This window comes from Nomascus leucogenys, chromosome 22a, assembly GCF_006542625.1.
Source record: "Nomascus leucogenys isolate Asia chromosome 22a, Asia_NLE_v1, whole genome shotgun sequence".
Lineage (NCBI taxonomy): Eukaryota > Metazoa > Chordata > Mammalia > Primates > Hylobatidae > Nomascus > Nomascus leucogenys.
The window spans coordinates 54,278,514-54,306,252 of NC_044402.1; the positions used below are offsets into that span (position 1 = coordinate 54,278,514).

A 27,739-nucleotide genomic window follows, 5' to 3' on the forward strand; every position below is an offset into this window, starting at 1 on the left:
GCGGCTCTCGGATATGGGGCGGAACCCTGAAAAGGCGAGAGCTGAGACGCCGCCCCGCCGCGTCCGCCAATTAGGAGAGCCCGGAGCCGGATCCTCTCTCAGCCTCAGGAAGCAGCAGACTCCGCTCCGCGGCGGGTGTGCTCGGCAGTCACAGACCCACTCAGGACACCTCCCGTTGCCGGCGAGCTAGACCTGCATCCGAAGGGCCTAAGCGGGGAGTAACCGCTTTCTTTCCACCACTCTCCAGGGACCTGGGGAGGGAATGTTTAGGCCGTGGGGGTGGAGGACACAGGAAACATCCCCAAATTACCATTTTTCCTTAACTGCGCCTCTCCTCTTAGGCCTTAAAGGGGTCCCCGTCTCTCTCCAGCCTAGAGCCTAAGTTCAAAAGAGGCGTATAGGCGAGGACAGCAGGAAGGCTCCAAGTCAAACACAAATGGATGGTATGAATTTCTCCTGGTCTGCCCCTGCCCCAACGGTGTGGGTGTGGGTTGGGTGCTGCAGCCCCCGAAAGAGGCTGTCACAGCCACAACCAGAGGAGCTACGGAGCTGCTACGGAGGAGGGATTCCAGAGTCAGCTTGGGCTTGTCCCAAGGGAGCCTTCGGGACAGTGTCTGGGGCTGCGCGGCCTGGTTCTCCAGCCCTTGCAGCATCTGCTATTTTAGCCAGGGGCCACCTTCCTCCAATGGCCTGGAAGTAGCTAGAGGTTAGAGGTTACACCCACCAGAAGGGATGTAAACCCAGGAAGTAGTCAGAAAGGAAAGGTCACTCTAGAGATGGGGCCACCTGAAAACCTTCAGGAGGAAGGAGAAAGGAAACGGGAGAAGTGTCATGTCATATTAAATATTTATTTTCTGCAGACTGACTTCGGAGTAATTCTTGAGCCAGGAGTGGAGGGGTTAGTGTTCAAATTGCTGAGATCTTAGGTCAAAAAGCTACAGAAATCACTTTGAAAAACACAATGACTTAGAGGCCATCACCCCTTGCCAGCAATTCCAAGAGCTGTGGCTTCATGACTCAGGACATGGTGACTAGTTGAGTGAACCAGAGATTGAGGCAGTGAAGGTTTTTACAGGGGAAGAAACAAGCCTTGGGTGTATGGGAGCAGGAAAAGAGGGTGACAGACTGGAGAAATGATAAAGGCCATTTTGGAAGCCCACAGGGAAGTGGTCTTGGGAAACCTGAAGACACTGGGAGACTCAGAAGGCCAAGGGGGATCCAGCTTATCCTGTTAGGCAAGGTGCTGGGAGTGAAGGCAGGTAAGCCATGTCAAGGGCCTGGAAAGCAAGGGGAAAACTGGAAGGGGGACCCCACGTGAAGAAGGGTATGGAATGGGGTGCAGAAGTCCATGGAGATGACTGGCAGATCTCAGGGCAGTTTCCAGCACATCAGAAGTTGGGCTTATGCTTCTTGAGCTCCACCATAAGGTGGTGAATGTTGATGAGCTCAGCCCGGGCAGGGAGGGCTCGGAGCTGCGGCTGGGACAGCACCCGGTGGAAGCGATGATAGAGCTGGATCAGCTGGGTCAGCGCTCCCTGGTCAAAGAAAGTCATTGAGGGATCAAACTGTAAAATGGTGCTAATAGTGATGATTTAAGAATCAGGTTAGGCGGCCAGGCGCAGTGGCTCACACTTGTAATCCCAGCACTGTGAGAGGCCATGGCGGGCAGATCACGAGGTCAGGAATTCGAGACCAGCCTGGCCAACACAGTGAAACCCCATCTCTACTAAAAATACAAAAATTAGCTGGGTGTGGTGGCAGGCGCCTGTAATCCCAGCTACTTGGGAGGCTGAGGCAGGAAAATCACTTGAACCTGGGAGGCGGAGGTTGCAGTGAGCCGAGACTGTGCCACTGCACTCCAGCCTGGACAACAGAGCTAGATTCTGTCTCAAAAAAAAAAAAAAAAAAAATTAGGTTAGGGCTCATACAGAACTTTGGGCACAGCTAGTAACTGAAGACCAAGGGTCACTTAGATGATGCTGAGCCCAGCAAAAAGATGGAGGAAAATAATTAATGATGGGGGATCTGAGTGGGGGCTGGGACTTGCAGGTCACCTGAATGATACTGGTGCCATTTCTGAAGTTGGTGAAACTCCGCATTACATCCTGACTCAGAGATTCCACTGATGATTTCCAGGAACTACCAAAGCCACGGATCAGCTGAGTTACCCGGGCTAATAGCAGGAGGAAACAGTGTGTCAGAGAGGGATCTGGCTGATCTTCAACTCCACTAAGTTCTCCCCAAGGTATAGCCATCCTTACCATCAAACCCTCTTTTCTGGTATTCTCTCAATCCAGTCTTTCATACTCTATTCCCCCACCGTGTAATCTGCATCCTTTCATTTTTCTTTTCCACTTCCCTTACCACTGATCCCATCATTACCATATTTTCCTCATACCTTCTTCCCCTCGAAGTCGCTCAGCCTGTCCACGCTCAATCAAAGCCTCAGCCTCCTTCACAAATGCCACTAAACCCCCAAAAGGGGGAGACAGCAACTCTTCAATGAATTCCTGGAAAGACACAAACACATATACACAGGTGTCCTGGTGTCAGCAGATTTGCCCACTTCTGGCATCACGACTAATGTAGATCCATGTGAATGGCATCTTTCAGCTGCTGCAAAAGTTAAGGAAAATCCTCTATGGAGAAAAATATCCTCAATCCTAATTTTGGCCCATACAGTTCCCCTGGTTAAGATCAAGCAATGAACTCAAAGATCACTAGACACAAAAGAAGGGCAGCTACCAAGAGTCAGTAGACACAATAAGCAATAGCTGCTGACCTTAGAACTATCCAATACGGATAGCAGTTGTACTGTGTGCAATGTCTAAAGTTAAGGATTGGCCAGGCACAGTGGCTCACACCTGTAATCCCAGCACTTTGGGAGGCTGAGGCAGGCAGATCACCTGAGGTCAGGAGTTCAAGACCAGCCTGGCCAACAAGATGAAACCCCGTCTCTACTAAAAATACAAAAATTAGCTGGGCATGGTAGTGGATGCCTATAATCCCAGCTACTCAGGAGACTGAGGCAAGAGAATCGCTTGAACTTGGGAGGTGGAGGTTGCAGTGAGCCGAGATCATGCCACTGCACTCCAGCCTGGACGATACAGCAAGACTCTGTCTCAAAAAAAAAAAAAAAGGTAAGGATGTAAAAATGACCAATTAGTAAGAACTGTTAGGAATGAACAGACTTGAAAAAAGAAAATTTTTTTAGGTATGAAAAGCCAGTTCTAGAAAGTCAACAGATTAACAAGAATTATACAATGAACTAGAATTTATAACTGAAGAAAGGACTCAGAATGTAGCACAGACAGAAGATGGAAAATTTTGAGATAGTAGGAGATACAGAAATCTAATTAACGTATCTAGGCACTGAAATTGATGGCTACTAACATCACAAAGAGAGCCAAGAAGACATTATGCGCTTCCTGATGGAAATACGTACCACTACCTCTCAAACATCCCTGTAGAAAAAAGAAAAACTAATTTAAATCTGATCAAGCCTTTCCATCTAATTACACATTTATGAGAAATACAGCAGACAGAGGAAGTTTGGCCACACCATGGAATGCAGTCAGCAAAATCTAAACTGTACATCATTCTAGATGACAAATGACTCAATAACTCAGTTTCTTCCACAAATAAATTGCAGAGGAGAGGGGGTTACGATGGAAGGGAAACCTATAGATTAAAAAAAGACACATATATGGACTTTATATGGATCTTGATTTGAACCATAAAAATCATTTATGAAGGCCAGGTGCAGTGGGTCATGCCTGTAATCCCAGCATTTTGGGAGGCTGAGGAGGGTAGATCACCTGAGGTCAAGAGTTTGAGACCAGCCTTGCCAACATGGTGAAATCCTGTCTCTACTAAAAATACAAAAATTAGCTGGGCGTGGTGGTGGGTGCCTATAATCCCAGCTACTCGGGAGACTGAGGCAGGAGAACTGCTTGAACCCAGGAGGCAGATGTTGCAGTGTGCCAAGATCAGGCCATTGCACTCCAGCCTGGGGGCAACAAGAGTGAAACTCTGTCTCAAAAAAAAAAAAAAAATCATTTATGAAATAACTGGGGAAATCTGAATAGTTATTTTAAATAAGATAATTTTTTTAAGTGTGATAATATATTGTAGTTTTTAAAACCATTCTGTTACCAGGTGTGGTGGCACACACCTGTAGTCCCAGTTACTTAGGAGGCTGAGGTGGAAGGATCATTTGAGCCCAGGAGTTCGAGGCTGCAGGGAGCTATATCATGCTACTGCACTCTAGCCTGGGCACTACAGCAAGGCCCTATCTCAAAAATAATTTTCTTAATAAAAAATAAAAACATTCTGATACAGATGAAGTGATAATAATGTATAAGATTTAATTCAAAGTAACTGGGGGACACAGAAGGAGGATAAGCAATAGGTGTTGGTATAGATGAAACAAAACTGTCCGTGAACTGTTATACACTGCATATCACTGATGATGTCTGGGGGTTCACTATGCTTTTCTAATAGCATATGGAAATTTCCCATAATAAAATGTTAATTTTTGTTTAATGTAAAAGGGAGATTCAAACAAAAAAACTCTTTTATAAAAACAAACAACCCAGACAATAAGATCTGGTAAGAAGAAAGTGAAATTATTATTCCATTTAAAAATAAATTATTAATACAAAAATTAGCCAGGTGTGGTGGTGCATGCCTATGCCTGTAATCCCAGCTACTCAGGGAGGCTGAGGCAGAAGAATCGCTTGAACCGGGAGGCGGAGATTGCAGTGAGCCAAGATCATGTCACTGCACTCCAGCCTGGGTGACAGAGCAGCAACTTGTCTCAAAAAACAAACAAATACATATATATATATATATATATATAAAATAATTGTATCTTTTCTATTCTTCCCTCAAAATATTCACTTATATCCACTGAGGGTGTCAAATAATATGCTGCAAGGAAGGATATTTCTATAATCAAGGCATCTTTGTGATGTGATTTTGGACAGAGATTAAATAACCAAATTCAACCTATTACAGTTGCCTAAATGCAGTCTCACACACACATATGCAAACAACAATGTAGCAGTGTACGGTGGGGCACAAGGAGTAGACTTGCCAAAGAAAAGTTGAACTAACAGGCCGGGCGCGGTGGCTCACGCTTGTAATCCCAGCACTTTGGGAGGCTGAGGCGGGCGAATCACGAGGTCAGGAGATCGAGACTGCAGTGAAACCCCGTCTCTACTAAAAATACAAAAAAATTAGCCAGACGTGGTGGCAGGCGCCTGTAGTCCCAGCTACTCGAAGAGGCTGAGGCAGGAGAATGGCGTGAACCCGGGAGGCGGAGCTTACAGTGAGCCGAGATTGCGCCACTGCACTCCAGCCTGGGCGACAGAGCCAGACTCCGTCTCAAGAAAAAAAAAAAAAAAAAAAAAAGAAAAGTTGAACTAACAGTGATGACCCCTGCTAGGAAGGAGCCATAAATTATATAATGTGTTGTAAGCATGATATATACACCTGATTTTGAAGACTTCATATTGGAATAAATTTTAAGTATATCCTTTTTTTCTTTTTTTTTTCGGAAACAGGGTCTTGCTCTGTCACCCAGGCTGGAGTGCAGTGGCACAATCACAGCTCACTACAACCTCAACTTTCCTGGCTTAGTGACTCTCCCACCTCAGCCTCCTGAGTAGCTGGGACTAACAGGCATGTGCCAACACGCCCCAGTCATTTTTTTTTATTTTTTGTAGAGATGGGGTTTCACCATGTCCAGGCTGGTCTCAAACTCCTGGATTCAAGCAATCCTCCCTGCCTTGGCCTGTGCTGGGATTACAGGTGTGAGCCACCGTGCTGGCCTCAGTACTATTTTTTATTGATTATATGTTGAAATAATATTTTGGATGTAGTGGTTTAAAAAATTATTTCATCTGTTTCTCCTTACTTTTTAATGTAGCTTCTAGAAAATTTAAAATTTAAGTCGCTCACATTTGTTTCTCCTTTTCAATGTAGCTTCTAGAAAATTTAAAATTATTTAAGTGGCTCGCATTTGTTTCTCCTTAGTTTTTAATGCAGCTTCTAGAAAATTTAAAATTATTTAAGTGGCTCACATTTGTGGCATGCATTATATTCCTATAGGAGTACTGGTCTGGACTTAGATGAACTTTAAGCTTTCTATTACGCAAAAGAGAACACCTTGATAGCAGAGGAGTGACCAGAGGGAAACAGTGCAGTGGGCTTTAACAATCTTTCCTATGTAATATGAAGCAGCGGCTGACCAAAAAGGACCAGAAGCATTGATGGCAGCTGGCGAGTCTCTATACCTGGCAAATCCAGTGACAAATCCCAGCTGCTCTCGGCAGAAACAACTGGTTTAAGTGCATCTTTGTGGGTGCCTTAATCTCCTGCAATGATCCCGCCTCAGCCTCCCAAGCAGCTAGAACTACAGGTGCATGCCACTATGCCTAGCTATTTGTTTTTTAAAGAAATGGAGTCTTAGCCGGGCATGGTGGCTCACACCTGTAATCCCAGCACTTTGGGAGGCCAAGGCGGGCAGAACACAAGGTCAGATCAAGACCATCCTGGCTAACACGGTGAAACCCCCCGTCTCTACTAAAAATACAAAAAATTAGCCAGGCATGGTGCTGGGCACCTGTAGTCCCAGCTACTTGGGAGGCTGAGGCAGAAGAATGGCATGAACCTGGGAGGCGGAGCTTGCAGTGAGCCGAGATCGCACCACTGCACCACTCTAGCCTGGGTGACAGAGGGATACTCTGTCTCAAAAAAAAAAAAAAAAGAAAGAAAAGAAAAGAAATGGAGTCTCAAAGATCCCCTCAAACTCCTGGGCTCAAGAGATTCTCCCATCTCAGCATCCCAAAGTGCTGGGATTACAGGCATGAGCCACGGCGCCAGCAACAATTCTTTCAAAATCAGGAATAGGAAAAGGGTTCTCACTATCACCTTTCTATTCAACTTCTAAACATCATCCTGGGAGTGTTAGCCAGTAGAATAAGAAATCAAAAACATAAGACGTTAAAGACAAAAGATTAGAAAAGATTTATTTATTCCTAGTAGGACTAAACATACGTATTATACCCACCTAAAAATATGGCAAACGACTTACAGTGTCTTTGTGCTGAAAATTTAAAAAGGTTATCAAAAGACATTAAAAGACTTTCTTAAAAATTGGAGAAGGAGGCCAGGTGGAGTGGCTCACATCTGTAATCCCAGCTTAGTGAGACACTACAAAAAATTAAATTTTTAAATTTTGTATTCTCTACAGAAAAAAAAAAAAAGCCAGGTGTGGTGCTGTGTGCCTCTAGTCCTAGCTACTTGGGAGGCTGAGACAGGAGAAGCACTTGGACCCAGGAGTTCAGGGCTGCAGTGAGCTATGATTGTGCCACTGCACTCCAACCTGAGTGACAGAGCAAAACCTGTCTCAAAAAAAAAAAAAAAAGTATAGGGAGCCCATGATCATGATCATGGATAGGAATTTTCAATATTATAAAGTATCAATTCTTCCAAATTAATCTATAGACAATGTAATTCTAATCAAAATCCTTAAAGACTTTTTAAAATGTGAAAACTTTTTGAGACCAGCCTAGCCAACATGGTGAAACCCCATCTCTACTAAAAATACAAAAATTAGCTGGGTGTGGTGGCACATGCCTGTAATCCTAGCTACTCAGGAGGCTGAGGCAGGAGAATCACTTGAACTCAGGAGGCAGAGGTTGCAGTGAGCTGAGATTGTGGCCCTGCACTCCAGCCTGGGTGACAGAGTGAGACTCTGTCTCAAAAAAAAAAAAAAAAAAAAAAAAAAAAGGAAAGAAAAATATTTTCTATAAATGGTTCTGGGCCAACCATCCACATAAAAAAATTAAATAGATCCCTACCTCACATCATACACAAAAATTAATTCCAAGTAAATTTCAGACTTAAAGGTAACAAAAAAATTATATATATATTTATTTATTTATGCTTTAATTTTATTGTTTTTTTTGAGACAGGGTCTCACTCTGTTGCCCAGGCTGGAGTGCAGCAGCGCAAACAGGGCTCACTGCAGCCTTGACCTCCCAGGCTCAAGTGATCCTCCCACCTCAGCTACCTGAGTAGCAGAAACTACAGGTGTGTGCCACTATGCTTGGCTAATATACTTTTTTAATTTTTTGTAGAGATGAGGTCTCACTATACTGCCTAGGCTGGTCTCGAACTCCTGGCTTCAAGCAATCTTCCTGCCTTGGCCTCCCAAAGTGCTGGGATTATAGGCTTTAGCCACTGCACCTGGCCAAAATTCTACAATATTAAGAAGAAAATGTGGCATAATATTTGTCTGGCCTTGGAGTAATAAGGAATTTTTTTTTTTTTAAACGGAGTCTCACTCTATCACCAGTCTGGAGTGCAGTGGCACGATCTTGGCTCACTGCATCCTCTACCTCTCTGGTTCAAGTGATTCTCCTGCCTCAGTCTCATGAGTAGCTGGGACTACAGGTGCGCATCACCACGCCCAGCTAATTTTTTTGTATTTTTAGTAGAGATGGGGTTTCACCATGTTGGCCAGGATGGTCTCCATCCCTTGACCTTGTAATCCACCCGCCTCGGTCTCCCAAAGTACTGGGATTACAGGCGTGAGCCACCACGCCCAGCCCAGGAATTTCTTAAACAGGACAAAAATAGCCAGGCATGGTAGATGGTGGCTGTTTAAGCCCAGCCCTTTGGGAGGCTGATGTGGGAGGATCACTTGAGGCCAGGAGTTTGAGACCAGCCTGGGCAACATAGTGAGACTCTGTCTCTACAAAACAACAATAACAACAAAAATTAGCTGGGCATGTGGCACACACCTGTAGTCCCAGTTACTTGGGAGGCTGAGACAGGAGGGTTGCCTGAGCCCAGGAGGTTGAGGCTACAGTGAGCTATGATCACACTACTGCATTCCAGCTTGGGTGACAGAGCAAGACTGTTACTAAAAACAAAGACATAAAAATGAAGGACAGATAAATTCAATCATATTAAAATTACCAATTTCTTTCATCAAAAAGCAACATTAAAAAAACAAAGGCTGGGCATGGTGGCTCATGCCTGTAATCCCAGCACTTTGGGAGGCTGAAGCGGATGGATCACCTGAGGTCAGGAGTTCAAGACTGGCCTGGCCAACATGGCAAAACCCATCTCTACTAAATATACAAAAATTAGCCGGGCGTGGTAGCACACGCCTGTAATCCCAGCTACTCAGGAGGCTGAAAAAGGATAACTACTTGAATCCGGGAGGCGGAGGCTGCAGTGAGCTGAGATCACGCCATTGCACTCCAGCCTGAGCAACAAGAGTGAAACTCCGTCTCAAAAAAAAAAAAAAAAAAAAAAAAAAAAAGGCCAGGCGCGGTGGCTCAAGCCTGTAACCCTAGCACTTTGGGAGGCCGAGGTGGGTGGATCACGAGGTCAGGAGTTCGAGACCATCCTGGCCAACATAGTGAAACCCTGTCTCTACTAAAAATACAAAACAATTAGCAGGGCGTGGTGGCGGGTGCCTGTAGTCCCAGCTACTCAGGAGGCTGAGGCAGGAGAATGGCGTGAACCCGGGAGGCGGAGCTTGCAGTGAGCCGAGATGGTGCCACTGCACTCCAGCCTGGGGGACAGAGCCAGACTCTGTCTCAAAAAAAAAAAAAGGTGCAAGGATCTCTTAAGCCCAGGAGCCTGGGCAACATAGAAAGACCCTCATCTCACCAAAAAAAACAAAAACAAAAACAAAAAAACTAAAAAGATACATACTAAAAGATAATCTGTAACATATGTATAATCAACAAGATTAGTATGTAGATGATACAAAGAACTCTTATAAATAAAAAATACTAGCAGACTTATTTTTTTCTTTATTTTTTGAGAGTCACACTCTGTAACTGAGGCTGGAGTGCGGTGGCATAATCTTGGCTCACTGCAACCTCTGCCTCCCAGCAACCTCCACCTCCCAGTTCAGCGCCCCTGAGGAGCTGGGGCTACAGGCATGCACCGCCATGCCTGGTTAATTTTTGTACTTCTAGTAGAGACAGGGTTCTGCCATACTGGCCAGGCTGGTCTTGAATTACTGGCCTCAACTGATCCATCCGCCTCAGCTTCCCAAAGTGCTGGGATTACAGGTGTACACCCTGCCCAGCCACAACCCGATTTTTAAAAGGTCAAATGCTATGACAGCCATTTTACAGAAAAAAAAAAAAAAATTGTATAGTTGTGGTGACGCTCCTCACACAGGGCACCAGCTTCGGGGAGTCTGTCCCTTGCAGACCCCTGACTCAGCGACGGATGAATGAGGTACACTGACACACAGATACTCTGCTTTGCCAGTCCAGCTGAGTGTGTCCAGGCTGTTTACAGACTCCCTGGAGAGTACTGTAAACAGTTGCAATGGCAGCCCTGACCAGCTAGTGAGACTCGCATTTATTCAGTAAAGATTAATTGACAAAGACTTGAGTCAACACCACTACAGGGTAACTGACATTGTGGACTTCCTGAATAGAAAGCAGTTAAGCACCTGCGGTACATCAACGGTTAGTCTTAAGACCACATGAGTAAACAAGCTAGCTAGATAACTTCCCCACATTCCTTTGTTATTACTCTAATTTATTTAACTAAAGGTAAAGATCAGGTCGCCTTCAACCATATCTATTACCGAAGTTAATGCAAACTCTTAGGCCTTCCAAGAGGGTTTGTGGCTATCGTAACTAATATTTTTCCCACCAGCCTGACTGAACCCCTACATATAGTTACTAAACATTTGAAATGATGCTCAATGTTATTAGTAATCAGGAAATTACAAATAAAGACCCACTGAAATACAGGTTGAGTATCCCTAATCCAATAATCTGAAATCCAGAATGCTCCAAAATCCGGAAGTTTTTGAGTATCAACATGATGCTCAAAGGTAATGCTCTTTGGAGCATTTCAGATTTCAGATTTTCGGACTACGGATGCTAACCAGTAAAAATAATGCAAGTAATCCAAAATCCGAAAAAAATCAAAATCTGAAACATTTCTGATCCCAAGCATCTTTAGCAGCATCCTTGGTCTCTAAAAAAAAAGAAAAAAAATGGCAAAGATCTGATAATACCACATGGTGGAGAAAATGTGGCTCAGTAGGAATTCTTACATATTGCTGGTGAGAAGGAACTACTTAGGAAAACAACTTATCATTGTCTCATAAAGACTAATACTGCATATCTTATAAGCAGCAAGACTACTGTCCTAGGTTTATACCTAAGAGAAACTTTTGATGAAGATAATCAATATCTATGTGTGCTAAAAGACATGATTATTCATAAAACAATGCTCACAGAAGCAAGAAACTGGAAACAATCCATTTATAGAATATGTTTAATCACACAAGTCATATATGGCAGTGAAAAGGAATGAGCTATTGCCATATGCAATAATATGGCAATATTAGAAAAATTATGCATGAAAAAAATCCTATGATTCTGGGGTTTTTTGTTTTGTTTTGCTGTTTGAGACAGGGTCTTGCTCTGTTGCCAAGGGTACACTGCAATGGCATGATCATAGCTCGCTGTAACCTCGAACTCCTGGATTTCAAGTGCTCCTCTCACCTTTGCCTCCCAAATAGCTAGAACTACAGGTGCACACCACCATGCCTGGCTTTTTTTTTTTCTGCCTTGCTGTTTTCTTCCCTTGTCTCATCAGTGTTTATATCATTAAAAAATAAAACAACCCAGTGCAGTGGCTGTTTTGTTTTTTAATGATATAAACACTCACGAACACACCACACAATCCAAGAAGTAGCAGCTTGGCAAAAGTCACCATCAAACTATGAAATCCTACTGAAACCATCCCTGTGCTTCTCGTGCACAGGTACTCGTTGATCTAAATGTTGCATTTATTGTGTTATTGCTTTTTTTCCCCCTTTTTTGTGTGTGTTCTTGCTTTTAAAAGTAGAGCTATATATATGCCAAAACAAAAATTCATTCTGTTTTTCAGTGTCATTAAAAACAGAATCTGGGCCGGGTACAGTGGCTCATGCCTGTAATCCCAGCACTTTGGGAGGCTGAGACGGGTGAATCACCTGAGGTCAGGAGTTTTAAGCCCAGCCTGGCCAACGTGGTAAAACCCCATGTCTACTAAAAATACAAAAATTAGCTGGGCATGGTGGCACGCGCCTGTAGTCCCAGCTACTCAGAGGCTGAGGCAGGAGAATCACTTAACCTGGGAGGCGGAGGTTTCAGTAAGCTGAGATCGTATCGCTGCACTCCAGTGTGGGAGACAGAGCAAGACTCCGTCTCTTAAAAAAAAAAAAAAGAATCAGAAGATTTTTCACTTGAGGGCAGTAATTCAAGACCAGCCCAGGCAACATGGCGAGACACTGTCTTTACAAAATTAAAAAATTAGCTGGCACACACCTACAGTAAACTCATTTTTGATAAAAGTGCCAAGAACATACACTGGGCAAAAGATAGTCTCTTGGTCAGGCACGGTGGCTCACGCCTGTAATCCTAGCACTTGGGAGGCCAAGGTGGGAGGATCACTTGAAGTCAGGCGTTCAAGACAAGCCTGGCCAACATGGTGAAATCCCGTCTCTACTAAAAATACAAAAACTAGCCCGGCGTGGTGGCAGGCATCAGTAATCCCAACTATTCAGGAGGCTGAGGCAGGAGAATCACTTGACCCAAGGAAGCAGAGGTTGCAGTGAGCCAATACTGCACCACTGCACTCCAGCCTAGGTGACAGAGCAAGACTCTGTCTGGAAAAAAATAAAAAAAAGAGCGAGAGAGAGATAGTCTCTTCAACAAATGGTGCTGGGAAAACTGGCTATCCATTACACAGAAGAATGAAACTATACCCCTATCTCTCGCCACATATGAAAACCAAATCAAATGGGTTAAAGACTTAAATCTAAGACCAAATTATGAAACTACTACAAGAAAACACTGGGGAAAATCTCCGAGACATTGGTCTGGGCAAAAATTTCTTGAGCCATACCCCACAAGCACAGGCAACCAAAGCAAAAATGGCCAAATGGGATCACGTCAAGTTACAAAGCTTCTGCATAGCTGGGCATGGTGGCTCACTCCTGTAATCCCAGCACTTTGGGAGACGGAGCTGGGCGGATCACCTGAGGTCAGGAGTTTGAGACCAGCCTGACCAACATGGTGAAACCCCATCTCTACTAAAAATACAAAATTAGCCAGGTGTGGTGGTTCATGCCTGTAATCACAGCTACTCAGGAGGCTGAGGCAGGAAAATTGCTTGAACCTGGGAGGCGGAGGTTGCGGTGAGCTGAGATTGCACCATTGCACTCCAGCCTGGACAACAAGAGCAAAACTCCATCTCAAAAAAAAAAAAAAAAAAAAAAAGCTTCTGCACAACTAAAGAAACAATAAAGTAAAGAGACAATGAATCTTTGCAAATCCCATCTGCCAAGGGATTAATAACCAGAATATATAAGGGGCTCAAACAACTCTACATGACAAAGTCTAATAATCCTATTAAAAAATGGGCAAAAGATTTGAATAGACATTTTTCAAAAGAATACAAATGGCAAACAGGCATATATGAAAAGGGACTCACCATCACTATCATCAGAGAAATGCAAATCAAAACTACAGTGAGATCTCATCTCACTCCAGTCAGAATGGCTTTTATCCAAAAGACAGGCAATAACAATGCTGGCAAGGATGTGGAGAAAAAGGAACCCTTATACACTGTTGGTGGGAACGTAAATTAGTACAAACACTTTGGAGAACAGTTTGAAGGTTGCTCAAGAAACTAAAAGTAGAGCTACCATATGATTCAGCAATCCCACTGCTGGGTACATACCCAAAAGAAAGGAAATCAGTACACTGAAGAGATATCTGCACTCCCATGTTTGTTGCAGTATTGTTCACAATAGCTAAGATTTGGAAGCAACCTAAGTGTCCACCAACAGATGAATGGGTAAAGAAAACATGGGACATATACACAATGGAGTACTACTCAGCCATAAAAAAGAACGAGACTCAGTCATTTGCAACGACATGCATAGAATTGGAAATCATTATATTAAGTGAAATAAGCCAGGCACAGAAAGACAAACGTCATGTGTTCTCACTTATTTGTGGATCTAAAAATCAAAACAATTGAACTCATGTACTCATGTACGAAGAGAGTAGAAGGGGATGGCTACCAGAGGCTGGGAAGGCTAGTGGAAGGCTGGGGAGAAGGTGGGGATGATTGATGGATACAAACAAAAATAGGAAGAATAAATAAGACCTACTATTTGACAGCACAACAGGGTGACTATAGTCAATTATAACTTAATTGTACATTTTAAAATAACTTAGAGTGTAATCAGATTGTTTATAACACAAAGGATAAATGCTTGAGAGGATAGATAAAGAAAAAAATAAAATTCATTCTAAAAATAAAAAATTGGCTAGGCATGGTGGCTCGCATCTGTGGTCCCAGCTACCCAGGGGGCTAAGGTGGAAGGATCGCTTAAGCCCAGGCTGTTGAGGCTGCAGTGAGCCATGTTCATGCTGCCACTGCACTCCAGCCTGGGTGACAGAGCAACGCTCTGCCTCAAAAAAAAAACAAAAAAAAAAAAAACAAAGACAAAATAAAATAAAATAGACCAATAATGACAGTATGTTGTGAATCAAGAGTTACAGTAATTCCGCATACCTGAGGTCCATTATGCCACTCCCTACACACACACACACACACACACACACACACACACACACACACACCACAGAGCTGAAAACAGCACACAAGGCTGTCTCTTCCCTTTTCCCCACACCCCTACCTGTGTCCGAGCATTGAGCAGCTGCTGGAAGCTCTCAACCTCTTTGCTGTCATCTGCAGCCCGCTCCTAAGGGAAGACAAAGGGAAATGTCTAGTTTGGGGAAAACAGTCCTTCACTTCAGGATGTCCCCTTCATTCCACACTTATTGTGCTAAGCTGGACACTGTGCCAGACTCCAAGAGTAAAACACTGAACAAGACAGGCATCATCTCTGCCCTCACAGAGCTAACAAAGCAGTGGGCGAAACCAAATTTTCTGGGTAGGAAGACAAGGAGAAGGAGCACCTATTACCATCAGCACACCCAGCATCATGTCATAGTTGTTGATCAGAAACACAAGCTGCTCCTTCCTTGAGGAGAATTCAGCTGCCACTCGGAGGACAAAATTCTCCACCTCCACCTGAAAAGGCAGAGAGGAAGAGGTGACACCAGAAAGCAAGGTCATCTGGGCCCCATCTGGCTCCTCCTCAGACTCCACCCACTGGCAGCAGCCCTGCTGCTGGGAAGTCTCTCCTGTCCGACCCTCACCTGCAGCTGTCCCAGCAATTGCATGGTCCGTTCATTGGGAATTGTCTGGTTGATGCTGACAAGAGCGGAGGAGAACTCTGCATAGCGGCGTGTGATCTAGGAGAGAGTGGGAAGGAAAATCACACCCACCTCCTGGCCCAACCAATGCAACCTCCCAACTTCCTTAGCCAACCCACCTCCATGTGATGTGACTCTACCTCCAGTCCCTCCTACCCACAGTGCACCACTCACCATGAGTTTTACCACCCTCCCAGAATGCCTGCTCATAGCGTGGCCCATGACACAACTGTGACCTTGGCCAACCCCCACAATGATGCTTAGAGCCCTGCCTTTCAAGAACCCTTTGTTACCCTTGCCCTCCCTCACATAGTGGGGCCGAGTATCCAACCCCCCTAGGCGCTGGGGGTCAGTGCTTCGGACGCTCTGGACATTCATCTCCAGGATCAGCTCAAACCGTGGCCATAGCAAGGCAAGCACCTGTTCCCAGTACCTGTGGGCTTAATCAGAATCAGAGGTCAGCCGGCAAGGAATGTTGGAGGGGGATGGGAGGGAGTGGGGCATCATTCAGTTTAATGGTCAACAGCTAGTTGTGGGGGTTGGGGGGCAGTGGTTGGAGAAAGGTGAGTCAAAAAGCAGCAGTACTGCCTCCAGAGCAAATGAATGGGAATAAAGGTTGATGATACCAGGTCAGCAGGAGTCTAAGGTCAGGGCAGAGTCATGCAAGACCAAGAGAGTTCGTGGCCTGCTGGGCATCAAGGACCAGAATTCAGTGACCTGTCCAGGGCAGGAACATCCCTCTTTGCTGCAATGTTACGGAACCGGAGAACAATGTGGATACAGAGAAAAACAGCAATGGCATCGTAGCAGTCAGCTAGATAGGAATCCAGGTGTTTCTGTGTGATTGGGGAACAAGCAGAGGATTAAAAGAGAATGTCAGTTTGTTGTCCTCAGTGACTATGAACAAATGCATGTGTTTCTTTGGGGATGATGCACTGGACAGGACAGAAGGGAGAGACATAAAATGCAACTGCCTCCTGCTTTCCTGTCCACTGCCACCTGGGTGGTCTTACTGCCTTACCCACCAGTATCTATGTTTTTGGCTTTTTGTTTTTTGAGATGGAGTTTCGCTCTTGCCGCCCAAGCTGGAATGCAGTGGCGCAATCTCGGCTCACTGCAACCTCCACCTGCCTCCCAGGTTCAAGCAATTCTCCTGCCTCAGCCTCCTGAGTAGCTGGAATTATAGGTGCCTGCCACCACACCCGACTAATTTTTGTATTTTTAGTAGAGATGGGGTTTCATCATGTTGGTCAAGCTGGTCTCAAACTCTTGACCTCAGGCGATCCACCCACCTCAGCCTCCTAAAGTGCTGGGATTACAGGTGTGAGCCACTGCGCCCGGTGTTTTTGCCTTTAGAGACAGGTTCTTGCTTTGTCACCTAGGCTGGATTGTAATGGTACAATCATAGTTCACTGCAGCCTCAAACATCTGGGCTCAAGTGATGTTCCCACCTCAGCCTGCCAAGTAACTGGGACCATGGGTGTGTGCCACCATGCCTGGTTAAGTTTATTTTTAAATTTTTTGTAGAGACAAGGTCTTGCCGCATTGCCCAGGCTGGTCTTGAACTCCTGGCCTCAAGCAATCTTCCTGCCTTGGTCTCCCAAAGTACTGGGATTACAGGCGTAAGCCACTGCACCTGGCCGCACCAGGATCTATGATCACAAGCCTATCGCAGCAGAGTTCAGGGCTGAGCTTGGGTCAGGGGTTTGAGCACCAAGATTTGGGGAACCCTCAGTTTTCACGTGCTATTGCCTGATTGCGGGTCAGCAGCAGGGGTAGTCTAAGGGACCCTACGCACTGAGGATTTCATGGGGAGTAACACTGTGACAAGTCTAAGTAACAAGTTTTTTTTTTTGAGACGGAGTCTCGCTCTGCCACCCAGGCTGGAGTGCAATGGCGCAATCTTGGCTCACTGCAATCTCCTCCTCCCAGGTTCAAGCAGTTCTCCTGCCTCAGCCTCCTGAGTAGCTGGGATAACAGGCCGCGCATGCCCAGCTAATTTTTGTATTTTTAGTAGAGACAGGGTTTCATCACGTTGGTCAGGCTGGTCTCGAACTCCTGACCTTGTGATCCTCCCGCCTCAGCCTCCCAAAGTGCTGGGATTACAGGCGTATGCCACCGCACCCGACTTTTTTTTTTTTTTTTTTTTTTGAGACAGGTCTCACTCTGGAGTGCATGGCTTACTGCAGCCTTGACCTCCTGGGCTCAAGCAATCCTTCCACCTCAGCATCTCGGGTAGCTGGGACCATAGGCATACATCAACACACACCCGGCTAATCTTTCATTTTTTGTAGAGATGAGGTTATTGCCCAGGCTGGTCTCAAACTCCTGAGCTCAGGCAATCCTACTGCCTTGGACTCCCAAAGTGCTGGGATTATGGGCATGCGCTACCATGCCCAGCCAAGGCTTAGACATTTTAGAATGAGGTGATCCTGATTTCGGTTCTACCAGTCAGGACCCCACTATGCTGCTGATGAAGACTGGGGACAAAGGTGTTGAACAGTACAGGAAGTAGGAGTCTTACCAGGGTCATGCTGAGTGTACGGCCCATGACAGCATGGAACAGGTCATGTGCAGCCGGGCCAGACACAACAAAAAATTCACAGATGAAAAGGTATTCGCGGCAGGAATTGTCTAGGAGGGCGTAGTGCTGGCTGCGGAAGAGGGCCTCAAATGGATACTGGGAGAGGAGGAGTAAAGAAGAAAAACAGAAGGGATGGACCCCAACACTGACTTCCCATGGATATGGCTGGAAAATCAGTAAACCTGAGTAATAAGAGCTAGGCAGACCCTTCGCATCTATCTAGGTCCAGGCTGTCAAAGAGCAAGCTGAATGGGCACTGAAAAGGTGGGGGAACATAGGGGTACAAAAAGGGCCTACACCTACCTGCTGTTGCTACTCCTGCATCCACCTCAACACCTGCCTCTGACCGTCATTCCCCTCATCCAGTCTCTCCCCTCTGCATGCCCTTAAGTCAATGGTTCCCAGCTCTTTTCACATCACAGCAGGCTGGAGTGATTGGAGAAGGCCACTCCCAAGTCTAAGGGGATTAAGACAGGGCCTGCAGGTTGGGAAGCTCTGCCCTGAGGTCTGGCCTTCCCTCCCCACCATGCTCAGAGCCTCTTTCATGATTGAAGCTTGTTCCTCCTCATACCCTCTGCTCTCCACGCTGGGCTGTGTGAGGCACCAGGATGGGGGCCTCAAGTTCAGTGGGGGAGATGACAGAGCCGCGGGTTCCTAGGGTGAAAATGGTGTTCCTGCTGCGGAGCGATGGCTTTGAGAAGAATCGTAAGATGGGTTAGAGTCAGGGAAAACAATGAGACCACAACTGGGCCCAAAGACTCACTATCTGCAGGGACCTCAGACAGGCCCCATTACTGGGGCCCCACGTGCTGACATCTGTAAATGGGCTTCAGGGTGTCTCTCCCTCCCCTGCAATCATATGCAAAACTATGTGTCAAAATAATGTGTGCATCTTTCTGGGGAGGGAGGCTATAGCTTTCATCACATTCTAAAAGGTTTCAGTCCCATAGGAAAAGGTAAGGAGCAGTGTCTTGGTGGCTGGAGCCGAAAGTCCTCCCATTCTCAAGGCCTGGCATGAGGGTTCCCCAGTACTAGGATATCTTTCTTCGCTGTATCTTCCACACCCATTAGATCATCTTTCTCAGCGACTTCCTCATACTAAGAAAAGAGAAAAGAGAACTGATAACCGTGTCTTCCCACAACACAATAAAATATTCCTTGCCCAGGGATGTCCCCTCCTCCCAGTCCATGTGCCCAGGAATGCCTCTCCCTCCTGACCTTACCTGCACCTTCATGAGCCGCCCCAGGTAAGAGCGGTAGTAAGACAGGTAAATCTTGCTCAGCGTCTCCACGTATTCATCCCTGATCTCCTTTGCTGTTGCTCGTTCATTGCCCAGCAGAAACTGATAGAAGAACCTAGGGGGTCAGGAACATGTCAGTCTACCTGTCTCCCAAGAAACCAGATGCCCACACTAGGCTGCTCAAAAGCTCAAAGGCCATCCCATGCACTTCCTTGGGGTTGTGACCTGTACTTCAGCAGGGCCGTCTGGGGGATCTGATAGTTGGTCATGGGTTTCCTGAAGGAATAAATCTTCTGGAGGATAAACTCTCGGATCTTCGTCACTGCCTAGATGTGGGGAACCAAACACATGGCATGAAGCTGCAACCCTTTTGCTGTATGAGAGGAACTGGGGGAAGCAACAAATGGTAAACATAGGCAGAAGGGTGGTGAATATCTCTTTTGTATTTCTCAAGATTTTCAGGGAAACCCAGAGAGGCAAGAATGGGGCTGCCCAGAAAAGGCAGGGTGAAGTTCTTGGAGACAGGCTACAGTGAGCTCTGCCAAGGAAATCCATAGTGAAATCTCGGGAAGGCTGCTTCCAGTAGCCTCCAAGGTATCCATCCCTACTTCCCACCTTGACCCGGAGCCGATCGAGCACGCCTCTGACATCTGCGCAGGCTGCTGTGCCTCTAGCTTCCTGCTCTCTGACTGCGGCTGCCTTGGCATCCAGCTCCTGTAGCTGCTCCAAGAACCTGGGCTCTGTCACTGGAGCCTCCAGAATTGCCCTGGGTAGCAGGGAGGGGTGGGATGAGTTACAAGGGAGACCCAGACATCCCTAAACCAGATCCAGACCACACTCCTTACCTCCAGCCCCTGTCATCTCTACCACCTTGCATTGTACCATATAGTCAGGACGCATGTACAAAGTTTTCTATTCCTGGACCTCCCCACTATACACCTGATCTTACATCATTCTTAATCTTAATCTTTGATGCCTAATGCATGCCTAAAAAAATGGTGGTTAACCTGGCTACTAATTTCTAAAAAGCACTTAACCTGAAGCCAGTAGACCCATATGGTAAATAGGGTAGGTCACCCCAGCCCATCCACCTGCTATGGACATTATGACCCTTCAAATTGGTAACTCACGTGACCAGAGCAGAAGGCACCACCAGACCATCAACAAGCTCCCCAAGTTTCCCCCGAACTGCCTGGCGATTTCGAAGTCGAATGTTCATGGCTCCTGACTGTTCCTGCAGTGTCCGGATCTCAGAGCTGATGGAGCTGAGGTCACTCTGAAAAGCTCCCAACATCTGCTCCATTCGCTGTAGGGAGGGTAGATGTTGCTGGAGTGCTATAGGGTTTGTAGGGGATAAGTGGGCCACCAAAGACTCTTTGTGAAGTCCTCAGTATTTATCAGTCCTTGAGGGTGGCAGATGATGAGACACCCCAGATTATCAGGAAATAACATTAAATATGGCAGTAATAACAAAAAAGGCTCCTGAAGTCATCTTGAAAATGACCCTAACCTGTCCCCATCTTGAGGCTGATGACCTAAAAATGGCACCAGAGTCCATGATCTGGTTCAGAGTAACTATTAGGGGTCACAGGTCATGATTACTAACCTCCAGGACAGCATCACAGGCTGTGATCTGGTTGTGTAGAGATGCTATATTCTCACTCTCTTGAATATCTGACCCACAAAAAGTCAAGGGGCCTCATGGTGAAGATGGGAGATCCTCAGATTTGTAGTAACTCTCCAATTTCTCTTTGAAGTGACAGAAACCTCAGAGATGTTGACCCCAGCTGGGACATCTGTACCACACGCCACAAAATCCCCATGTCAATAGCACCACCCCTTCCCTCTGCTGGAGGATACAATCCCGAATGGATTTCTGTTCAATCTGCTGTAGCTCCAGCTCAACTTGCTTTGAATAGTGACGGAGATCTACACCCTGGGAGAACATAAAGATGACAGGTCAGAAGGAAGTCTCAGTAAAAGGACACTGTAACAGAATCAGTGAAGGACTAAAGGGTCAGACACCAGGCTGATACAACAAAAGCAAGAGACTGTTGTTTTTCCTTTTGGGGGAGTAGATAGAAGGGCAGATTAGTACAGGGGAAAGCCTCACCGTTTTAAGAGCTTCCTTTACCAACTCATCCTCCAGATTTGCCTGAATGTGAACTGGAAATAGAAGTTTATCATAAGGGTCCAGCTCCACAGCTCCCTCTCCCCACATTGAGTATCTGCACACCAATCCCTACCTTATTCCTTCCAGCCCCCATGCCTCAGATTACAGGTACTGCCATCACTTACCATCCACTTCATCCAGGATGAACTCATCAGAAGCGATATCTAACTCCCCAAGTTGCAGTGGTTCCTGGAGCCCAGGACCACCCGCCTGGAAAGGGATAAGTTAATGGGAGTAGGGTACGGTGAAAGACAGAAAGAAAAAATATAATTGGATATCCCCAGTCCTTCAAGTGAGAAGGAGCTGCATTTACTGGGAGCCACAGGTACTGCTTTGAAAAATTCTAAGAGTCTCACATTGTACCCACTCTCCTATTTTGTGCTGATGGGTAAGGAATACGACAAAGAGTGAGACGATCCAGTGAGACAGTGGAGGTAGCCCAGCATGGTGGCGGGCTCCAACTACTTAGAAGCTGAGACGGGAAAATTGTTTGAGATCAGGAGTTCAAGGTCAACCTGGGTAACACAGGGAAACCCGTCTCAAGAAAAAAAAAAAAAAGTAAAAGACAAGACAGTGCAGTGGAGGCCGGGCGCGGTGGCTCACGCCTGTAATCCCAGCACTTTGGGAGGCCGAGGCGGGCGGATCACGAGGTCAGGAGATCGAGACCATCCTGGCTAACACGGTGAAACCCCGTCTCTACTAAAAAATACAAAAAATTAGCCGGGCGTGGTGGCGGGCGCCTGTAGTCCCAGCTACTTGGGAGGTTGAGGCAGGAGAATGGCGTGAACCCGGGAGGTGGAGCTTGCAGTGAGCCAAGATCGCGCCACTGCACTCCACCCTGGGCGACAGAGCGAGACTCCGTCTCAAAAAAAAAAGACACTGCAGTGGAGATGACCGAATGAGGAAAGCTAGGAATTGCAGAGGATAGAGCAGAATTTGCACTTAAATTTAAGACCCTCAGACTCCTGCCATCTTGGGTGTTCTATCACACCTCTGGGGAACCGCAGGCTTTCTAGAAATGTCAAAACACATGGCGTTTACCGGCGTGCCAGGTGCAATCTTATATATACTCATTCATCTAATCCTAACGACGATGTATACAGTAGGTTCTATCTTCCTCACCTTATAGGTGTGAGAAATGATGGCACAGAGAAGCTGGTTAACTTGTCCAAGGGCACACAGCGTGTAAGTGGCAGAGATGGAATTAGAACCCAGGCAGTCTGGCTCCAGAGGCCATGTTCTTAACCTTTACACTATATTACTTCTTGACTCTACCCCAAAATGTGGAGTGAAGTTGAAATTGTGCCCCAGAACATGAGTTTCAGCCACTAGGGTCCCGCTCAGGGTCGGGTCTGATCACAGGGAAGGGTACGGGGAGCCAAACAGGTAATATCACGGGTAGCAGCCAAGTTCCCACCCTTGTGCCTAAACCTAGCTCTGAAGCTAGGAGCACCGGAACTACGGAGGAGAAACAGCTCCGCGCTCTCACCAGCGGGCCCTCTTCCTCCTCCACATCTGAGGTCCCAGCCCGCAACACCAGTTCCCGGGCGGCAGCCGCCATGGTCGCAGCGGCGGCCATTCCCCGCAGCCTCACTTCAGGCAACTGTCAGTCCCGGCGAGTCCGTTCCCCGGAGTGGAGCTACAAGTCCCAAAGGGTCTTCCTCAGCGCGAAATCGTTCCCAGATATTTGAGTTAAGTTGTTTGACTCCAGCTGTCCCCTTTCAGCCCTAACCACTTCACCCAACTGCAAATGGAAATATGGAAGTCTGAAGCACAAAGTAGCCCCGGAACCTTCGCTGTTCTCATACCTATGAACCTTACGAACTGTAAAGAAAAGCGCACCGGAAGTTGTGTTACCCAAGCCATACTCTCATAAATCCAGCCAGGTCGCGCTGAAACAGTTTCCGGAAGCACTTCTCCTAGATTGCACCGCCTCTTCCTCCTGGAAGCTATATAATGATATCGCGTCACTTCCGCTCTCTCTCTTCCACAGGAGGCCTACACGCTGCCGCTTGTGCTGCCGCCATGGTAAGCCTGGAATCCGTGCCGTGATCCAACGACATCGCAACTTGGGCAAGGAAAGCCGGCTGTCAGGGTTCTGGAAACGTCCTGTCCTGAGAGCCTGCGACTTTCTGTATGGAGCCCTGGATCGCGTCCCTGGAAAGGGACACCAAAGATTTCCAATTCCGGAGAGCGGGCCCGAGGAAGGGTCACTGCTCGGGCGCACGGAAGCTGCCTAAGGCTTGGGCGTATATGGGGAACTCTGGCTTCCGCCACGCACTTTTGGGAATGGGCAGGAGACCTGCTTCCTCTCTCCAGAGGTTGCATTTTCCCAAGCTTGAACGTTTCATGTGCCTACTCTGCAGGACTGAGGAGTTTGCTCTGTGGTGTGAAAACCTAAGGGGTGGGGGGCGGGTGTCTTGCCACTTGTTTTCAGGCTTAACCTTTTTGTATGAAGTTCGTTTGCCTTATCAGCCTTACTGTTTGATAGTTTACTGTGTCTGATTTCTTCCCCCGTACTTTTTCAACTAGTCTCTAGTGATCCCTGAAAAGTTCCAGCATATTTTGCGAGTACTCAACACCAACATCGATGGGCGGCGGAAAATAGCCTTTGCCATCACTGCCATTAAGGTAAGTGAAGTAGGGTAAGGAATAGGGAATGTAAATGAGAATTGGGTTCTGAAGACATAAGCAAAAATGAAGCATGGTTGGGGAGACTTGAGTCTCGTCCAGATCACCTTGACTGCTGGATTAAGAAAAGAAAGTGGTTTAGGGAGAGACTAACCCCTTTAGCATTTACCACAGAAAATAAGTGATTAAAGCCAAGAGAGTGGTCTAAGGTCAAGCCAAAACATTTCACCCGGGGAGGTGAGGAGAAGGTATGGTTGCTCACCCGAATTCGCTAAGATTTAACTGAACCATGAGCTTGTGAGATTCCTTCTAGATTCGGTTTCTTTACCCCACCATCATAACAGCAACCCTTCCTGCGAAATTTATATTCCCTGAGAATTGGAGGATTATTTGGCATCTTGAGGGATAAGTAGAAATGCCAACAGATAAAAAGTGTGAAGAAGCCTGTGGATGGAGGGGGGAAGAAGTCTGAGCGGAATATTTACTGAGATGCCATAATTGACACTCCTTTCCTGTCAAAGTGTGAAGGAACATCTATCTGTCTTTGGCTTTTAAGAATCGAATCAATGAATGCAAGAATATTATTTCACTTGAGTATTTCTCTCCACAAACCTAATGAACTCCTGACTTTCTAGATACATAACGTTCTTTTTTTTCCTTAAGTTGGAATGTGTAGTTAGTTGTGGAAATAGCCTACCAGTATGTGTCCATGGGTGCTGGGCTAGGCCTGTCTTCTTGGCTTTTGTTGTATGGTAGGTACTTAGGCGACGTTAGGGAATGGATAGTAGTAGGGATACTGTTGGCTTGTTTGAGGAATTTGTAGAGGGAAATTCCTTCTGTTGGGTGCTCTGTGAAACTAATAAGGCAGTGTGAAATACGGTACTTATTTCAGAGACTGGCTGTGAGGCTTAAGTAGAGGCGCAGCATTCAGAAGTGTAATAGAGAATAACCTTCATGGGTGTATCTAACTAAAAATTAGAAATCTTATTTCATCTGTATCTCTTCCCACACCCATTTTGAAGTAAATCTTTTCATTTGTAAACATATAATTTAATTTGAGGCTTAGTGCAGTGGCTCACTTTCGGAGGCTGAAGTGGGCAGATCCCCTGGGGTCAGGAGTTCGAGACCAGCCTGGCCAACATGGTGAAACCTCGTCGTTTAATTAATAAATAAATAAATTTGAAAGACCCTGCTATCTTCTGAATCAACCTAATAATTTGACCTTGGTCGTGTTTATTTATTTATTCTGAGACAGAGTCTCGCCCCATCACCCAGGCCGGAGTGCAGTGGCGCAATGTCATCTCACTGCAACCTCAGCCTCCCAAGTAGTTGAGATTATAGGCACACGCCCAGCTAATTTTTGTATTTTTAGAAGAGATGGGGTTTCATCATGTTGGTCAGACTGGTCTTAAACTTCTGACTTCAGGTGATCCACCTCAGCCTCCCAAAGTGCTGGGATTACAGGCATGAGCCACTGCGCCCAGCCACATTTATTTTTTGAGACTGTCGCCCAGGCTGGAGTGGCGGAATCACTGTTCACTGCAGCCTGGACAACCAGGGCTCAAGTCAATCTTCCTGCCTCAACTTTCCAAGTAGTTGGGGCTACAGGTGTGCACCACCACGTCTGGCTAATCTGGATCTTGCTGTGTTGTCCAGGCTGGTCTTGAACTCGTGGGCTCAGTGATCCTCCAGCCTCAGCCTCCTAAAGTGCTGGAATTACAGGCATGAGCCACGGTGAAGCCAACCCTTGATCTCTTTCTTGCAGATAAGAACTGCCATTTGTTTTAGTTTCCTGGAGCCTACTGTAACAAGTTCATATAAACTAAACAGAAAATTACTCTGCTGGAGGCACTTAAGAATTCTCCCTTGCCTCTTCCTGTCTTCTGGTGGTTGTCAGTAATCCTTAGTGTTCCTTGGCTTGTAGCTGCATTACTCCAATCTGTTGCTGTCATCTCATGTCCTTTTCATGTCTCTCTCATAAGATGATTTGTGATTGGATCTAGAGCCCACCCTAATCAAATATAATGTCATTTTGCCTATTTCCGTAAAGACCTTATTTCCAAATAGGCCACATTCTGAGTTACTAGTTGGACAAAATGAGGGGCAGGGCTTGCTATTCAGTTCATCCTTCACTCTCCAAATCACTTTGGTTCATGAGTTTAGATGGCATAGGTGCTAGTGCTGGTGTTGATGTGATGCTACCAATGTAAGCATTAGTTTCTTTTTATAATCACTTGGGCGGTCAGTTCTGGGCACTGACAAAATTGAGTTTGTGATCTTGGAATACTTTGATTATAGGGATACAGTGATTTGCCTAAATAATTGTGACCCTTAGAGATTCCGAGGAACTGACAGCCCAGTACCTTAATCAAAGCCTGTAACTCATAAGACCCTGGTTTACTGCATCAGCTTGCAGAGGCAGGCCCCTTGTTCTCCTAAATGCAAGAATCAGAAGGCACTTAGTGACAACTACATATGCTGAGCAATGAGGGAAAAAAGATACTGCCTGCTTTCAAAGGGTTGTCTATAATACTAAATTCTGTGTTCATGATTCAGTCGTGCTCCTGAACAAAGTTACTTTTTTCTTTTTTCGAGACGGGGTCTCACTGTCGCCCAGGTTAGAGTGTGGTCGCGTGATCTCGGCTTGATGCAACCTCCACCTCCCAGGTTCAAGCTATTCTGCTGCAGCCTCCCAAGCAGCTGGGATTACAGGCATGAGCCTGCCACCACGCTCAGCTACTTCTTTTGTATTTCTAGTAGAGACGGGGTTTCACCATGTTGGCCAGGCTGGTTTCGAACTCCTGCCCTCAGTGTCATCCGCCCACCTGGGCCTCCCAAAGTGCTGGGATTACAGGCATGAGCCACTGCACCCGGCCCAAAGTTAACCTTCTATCGAATGGTTTATATCTGGAAAGGTGGGTGAGGAAAAGGTGACCTAGGGAATTGCAAAATAGATTATTGCAGATCCTACCTTTGTGAGCTTTTTGAATAATGAGGCTATAAAGGAATTTAAAAATCAGATTCAACCCTAATTCCGAAACCCCTCACTTCATTCAGGGTGTGGGCCGAAGATATGCTCATGTGGTCTTGAGGAAAGCAGACATTGACCTCACCAAGAGGGCGGGAGAACTCACTGAGGATGAGGTGAGGACAAGGAAGGGGGCTGGGGCTGGGGTCAGCCTCAGAAAGGGGGCCATCTAGATCTGACCTCATCCTGCCTGCTAGGTGGAACGTGTAATCACCATTATGCAGAATCCACGCCAGTACAAGATCCCAGACTGGTTCTTGAACAGACAGAAGGATGTAAAGGATGGAAAATATAGCCAGGTGTGTACTGAAATGAGGGCGGGATTAGAGGAAGGGTGGAGGGTCCTGACAGAATTGGGCATAGGAGGTCAGGGGATAAAACATCCCTTGCCCCCTCCTCTGAATCCAGGTCCTAGCCAATGGTCTGGACAACAAGCTCCGTGAAGACCTGGAGCGACTGAAGAAGATTCGGGCCCATAGAGGGCTGCGTCACTTCTGGGGGTGAGTGGGGGGTCTCATCTCCCTGCCTACCTCGACTCAGCATTCCTCCTACTTGCTCTTCCTTTTCCCCAACCTTTTGTTTGGGCTTTGTGTGACCTATGACCCTTCTCTTTTTACCTGCAGCCTTCGTGTCCGAGGCCAGCACACCAAGACTACTGGCCGCCGTGGCCGCACTGTGGGTGTGTCCAAGAAGAAATAAGTCTGTAGGCCTTGTCTGTTAATAAATAGTTTATATACCTATGGC

General features: G+C 46.4%; 2 protein-coding genes across 4 annotated transcripts; one reads left to right on the top strand and one right to left on the bottom strand.

The window, feature by feature from the left end:
* Positions 1-824: 824 nt before the first annotated feature.
* Positions 825-23,285, bottom strand: VPS52 (VPS52 subunit of GARP complex). Of its 3 annotated transcripts, none has more exons than XM_012503112.2 (20): positions 23,145-23,285; positions 21,462-21,546; positions 21,277-21,329; positions 21,024-21,099; positions 20,770-20,837; positions 20,294-20,469; positions 19,779-19,929; positions 19,389-19,489; positions 19,146-19,278; positions 18,963-19,020; positions 18,494-18,627; positions 17,863-18,018; positions 16,056-16,174; positions 15,648-15,771; positions 15,282-15,377; positions 15,046-15,153; positions 14,756-14,821; positions 2,399-2,510; positions 2,055-2,173; positions 825-1,535 (listed from the first exon to the last, which is right to left on the bottom strand). In XM_012503112.2, the coding sequence occupies exons 6-20, from the start codon at positions 20,464-20,466 to the stop codon at positions 1,389-1,391; spliced, it is 1,797 nt and encodes a 598-aa protein (XP_012358566.1). In that variant the 5' UTR covers positions 20,467-20,469; positions 20,770-20,837; positions 21,024-21,099; positions 21,277-21,329; positions 21,462-21,546; positions 23,145-23,285; the 3' UTR covers positions 825-1,388. The 3 variants fall into 3 exon arrangements, with proteins under 3 accessions (XP_012358566.1, XP_003271941.1, XP_030658776.1); XM_003271893.3 differs by having other exon boundaries at positions 22,826-23,164; XM_030802916.1 differs by lacking the exon at positions 23,145-23,285 and adding an exon at positions 22,931-23,137.
* RPS18 (ribosomal protein S18) lies at positions 23,269-27,735 on the top strand. Its single transcript, XM_003271894.3, has 6 exons — positions 23,269-23,364; positions 23,869-23,967; positions 27,025-27,111; positions 27,193-27,294; positions 27,404-27,495; positions 27,619-27,735. Exons 1-6 carry the CDS (start codon positions 23,293-23,295, stop codon positions 27,692-27,694), a joined length of 528 nt encoding a protein of 175 aa, XP_003271942.1. The 5' UTR covers positions 23,269-23,292; the 3' UTR covers positions 27,695-27,735.
* The last annotated feature ends 4 nt before the right edge of the window (positions 27,736-27,739 follow it).